This window comes from Culex quinquefasciatus, chromosome 1 (assembly GCF_015732765.1).
Source record: "Culex quinquefasciatus strain JHB chromosome 1, VPISU_Cqui_1.0_pri_paternal, whole genome shotgun sequence".
In the NCBI taxonomy this organism is placed as follows: Eukaryota; Metazoa; Arthropoda; class Insecta; order Diptera; family Culicidae; genus Culex; species Culex quinquefasciatus.
The window spans coordinates 127,254,255-127,258,399 of NC_051861.1; the positions used below are offsets into that span (position 1 = coordinate 127,254,255).

The 4,145-nt window shown below is 41.9% G+C and overlaps 1 protein-coding gene across 1 annotated transcript; it reads right to left on the reverse strand.

Moving 5' to 3' along the window:
* Window positions 1-1,356: 1,356 nt before the first annotated feature.
* Window positions 1,357-2,899, reverse strand: LOC6054691. The gene is made up of 3 exons (XM_038266556.1): window positions 2,866-2,899; window positions 2,028-2,806; window positions 1,357-1,968 (listed from the first exon to the last, which is right to left on the reverse strand). Exons 1-3 carry the CDS (start codon window positions 2,867-2,869, stop codon window positions 1,357-1,359), a joined length of 1,395 nt encoding a protein of 464 aa, XP_038122484.1. The 5' UTR covers window positions 2,870-2,899.
* Window positions 2,900-4,145: the final 1,246 nt, after the last annotated feature.

Genomic DNA, 4,145 nt, shown 5'->3' on the forward strand with positions numbered 1-4,145 from the left:
CTTAAAATGCATTCCCCTGCGTTTAGAATCATTTTTAGCATGTTTGGGTTGATTTAAAAATCTTTTGAATTTTTGAAAATTTTCGTTGCCTAAAATCGCTAAAGTTTTTTTTTCGCTAATTTTTTTTGTATTCGGCAAATTTTACATTTTTTGAAAACTTTTAATGGAAAACAACTGAGCTAGTGTAAAATACATTTTAAAACACTTTTTTCATGCAAATTTTGAAACTATGGCATGTTATTTTAATATTTATATTTTTTATTTTTTTGGCCCCTCCCTTCCCCCCCCCCTCGACTCCGGAATAAAACTTATATTTGCAATATATGCAATATTTGCATCGGCCTAAATTTAAATATAAAAAATTATGAAATTTTAAAGGATACTTCGTAAAACATATTTTAAACGAATTCATAGAAAGTTTTAAATAATTTGAAGATTAATAACTTTAATCAAGTGAATAAAATTTAAAAATTTGTTATCTTTAACTTTTTGTCATCATCACATGCCAGTTAAACGTAGTTTCAAAAAACTTTATGTTTTGTTATTTCAAAAATAAAAATATAGGTATTGTTAAGCTTTCGGTTATTTTTCAAAATCTGATGATTTATGTTTTTACTCTATATAATGCTTTTATTTTTCAAGAAAGAACTGTTTGATTTTTTTTAGATTTTTTTTCCAATGGTTTATGAAGAGTTTAGGAGACAAAAACTTTAAACAAAATGTGTACTAGCCTTATTAAAGAAGATTTAAGTGAATTTAATTTGAAAATTGGAATACAATTTTTTTAAGAGTTAAACAATTATTTTCAAACAACTACGCTTAGGATTCCCGATTTTTTAATAAAAAATCACAAATTCCCGGTTTCCCGACTTCAGTGGCCACCCTGAGAATGTGAGTTCTCTTCTTTTATCTCGTGCTTGCCAGCAGGAGCATTCTCTTTCTATCACTCCTTCTCTTCTCCTCGCTCACGAACACTCGCCGAAGATTATTTTGTTTGCTCAAAAAAAACCGCAATGAAAGTATACTGCGTCCCATTAAACTGAGCTGGTAAATTACGTTTTGTGGCTATATGCTCTGTTGAGGGGGAAGAATGTCACACGGGATTGCGTAAACAAGATCAACATTTTTTGTTGTTGTTGAGAATTTCGCAATGGAAAAAGCGCATTTAAATTTGGAAGATGAGATTTTTGGCATGATGATTGTAATCGCTGATAACTGTAAGTTTGATCAAAAAGGTATCCACTATCCAGAAATCATTGAAATCTGTTAGGAACCTAAATAAATATACAAAATATTGTTGACTTTTATGTTCTAAATGAAATGAAAGGTTTTATTGAGATATACCAGTAGAATTCGTTAGTCGAAGTCATTTTTGACGGCGATCTCAACGTTCCTGGAACCACCATCGAGGTTGTACTTTTCGAAGTAACTCTCCATAATTTCCTCGCCGGTCGTTTCGGCAACCCCGGGACAAAAATGAAGTGTAACCTGTTCCAGTTTCGGAGAGCGCCACAGCAGATTTACGATGGCGTCCACTGTGAGTTCACGGGAGTCAAAAATTGTAACCCCCTCCAGCAACGGATGGCGACCCAGGACGAACTCGAGCATCTCCGGCGACATTTCGCAGTTGTTTAGAGCGAGATATTTGAGGACGCTGAATCTTTGCGTCCCGGACGGAACCGGACAGCGGCTAAGGTTACAACTCTGAAGGATTAGCTGCTCGAGGTGCGTCCAAGTCGTGAGGTGTTCGATGCCTTGCCGAATGTCTGCGGAAATCAAGCGGAACTCTCGCAGGGATGGACTCACCTGGGTGCGGAAATCGAGCGGGACTTTGGTTGTCCGGAGTTGCGCGCTCTTCACGCTGCTCGATAGCTTATGAAGAAACGTTGGACGGGTTAGGCTTGAGCCACCGAGAACTGCAATGAGCCGCTTCAACTGGGGCATGTGTTGGACGGCGATGCAAAGGGCCTGGGGAACACAGGAATGATGTATTTTAATGAATTTGATTGGAAGGGAAAGATTCTTGCCTCATTTGTGGTGTTGTTTCCACGGAGGCCGAAATCCTGCATCTTCCACTGTCCTTGGCAAAACTTCGTCCAGAGCTTCAAGTCCCAGTGAGGTGAGTTGCAGTCAACGCTGAAATCTGCCTGCTTCAAATGCAATCGGTCCGAATTGACCAGCGAGTCAAACAGATCGATATCAGGTGGCAGTTGAAGAATCTGCAGCGTGCCCTGAACCGCCTGGATGAATTTGGACAGGCTTAGAATGTCCGATGCCTTCCAATTGCACGCAAGGCAGAGGGAAAAGCTTTTCAGTCGCGGAAAAATAGGTCCAAACTGATCGAAAACGACAGGATTTTCGGAACAGCTGTAGATGAGAAGAACGGAGAGTTCTTCCAACGATTCAAGCTTGAAATTGTTGTCCGCTGGTCCGTCCCGAAATCCTACGTATCCCATTTCAATCCGCTTCAGCCGTGGGCAATGCCGTAACAGGTAGAACATCTCTCCAACGCTCATTTGGCACGAGTGGAAGATCAGACTCTCCATGTTCCGCCCAAACTGCGGCCACCAGCCGCCAACCTCGAGCTTTTCAAACTTGCAGAAGGAGGCCGTCGTGACCGGGGGCAGGTTGGCCGGAGTGAAGCCGGAACGGGTATTGTCAGCTCGGAACCTCACGCTGAGCCGGCCCCGCAGTGACGGAGACCCCAAGACAATGTCCTTCCAGCGGTGGCACACCAGCCGAAACTGCAGCAGCTCCGAGCCGGAACAGTTGCGGAAGATGTGCTCCCAGATTTCCGGCGGGAAGTCTGAAAGTTAGATAATAGTTTAGCTATTGAAATCGGTTGCACCTGTTCGACGGACAAACCCATCTTTTTCCAATGTGGCGTCGGTTCCGGTGCTCTCAAATCTCAACTTCAAATTTTGCGCGCCAAAGATTCACAAATAAACGTTACACGTTTATTAGAGTCCAGTCAATAATCGCCGATGACATTCGATTTTTTCTAACACGCACGTTAAAAATCACTCAGTTTTAGACTAAACCAAACCTACTCAGAAAAGAAGAAGAAGATACACTCAAACGTCAAACCCTAGGGGGGTGCCACTTGTGGTTTTCGGAGCGGTTTTGGCTCAGCTCCAAAACATTTGGAACACGAACTCAATTCAGAACTGGGTAACTTTTATGAACGTGTACAATGTTTGACGATTTGTTCAATCAAGATCTTGTTGATGTTTTGGTTTGAGAAAAATAAATACGATTTACGGTCAGAAAGTACCTATTATCTCAATCCGAATTCTGAAACGGAATCTAATTAGAATCGTATACAAATTCCGTTTCAAACGCAACAACCGGTTCCATTTTCTAACCGGTTGTTGCGTTTGAAACGGAATTTGTGTACGATTCTAATTAAATTCCGTTTCAGAATTCGGATTGATTTGACTGGGTAGGTTCGTCCTGGGATTTGCAGCCAGGGATGCCAGGTTGCCAGATAAATCTGACATTTGAAAAAAAAAATCTTCCAGACTTTGTTAAATTGATGTATGTTGTTTATTTTGTGAAGCAATAATGAGCATGAGCATGAGAGACCACCCATGGTTGTCCTTCTCCGTTGCTGAACAGGACCATAATATCCCATCAGCACAACCGGTCACACGCTTCAACGATCAAATGATGTTTCCCTTATCAACAGCATGCATGAATGCGCTGAAAAGATAAAACATAGACTAATAAAAGACTACATAGTGGACTCTGAACCATGACTCAACCTTTTTATGACCCCTCGGCAGGACCGGTTCACTGTCAAAAATGACGGATCGATATGTCATCAACTGGCAGCTCTGACTTTGACATGACATTTCGCGCAATGTTATTGTTTATGTTTTTGTTTTGATTCAAACGGAACAAGTTCCGGATGAGGACGATGATTACTAGAGTGAACCATCGTCCGGGGGGAATCTCGAGGGTGGTCGAATTTCTAGCGATTCACATTCCGCGTGTCTGCTGAAAGATGGACGCGCCTCGCTAGAAGGTCATTTCGGACTTTCAGTCGTATCCTCCCAGAAAACGATCACGTGAACACCGTCGGGTTTGCCAAGCGGGCCGCCTCCGGTTAATACCGCTGGGGCAAAACCGACTTCCTCCAACCC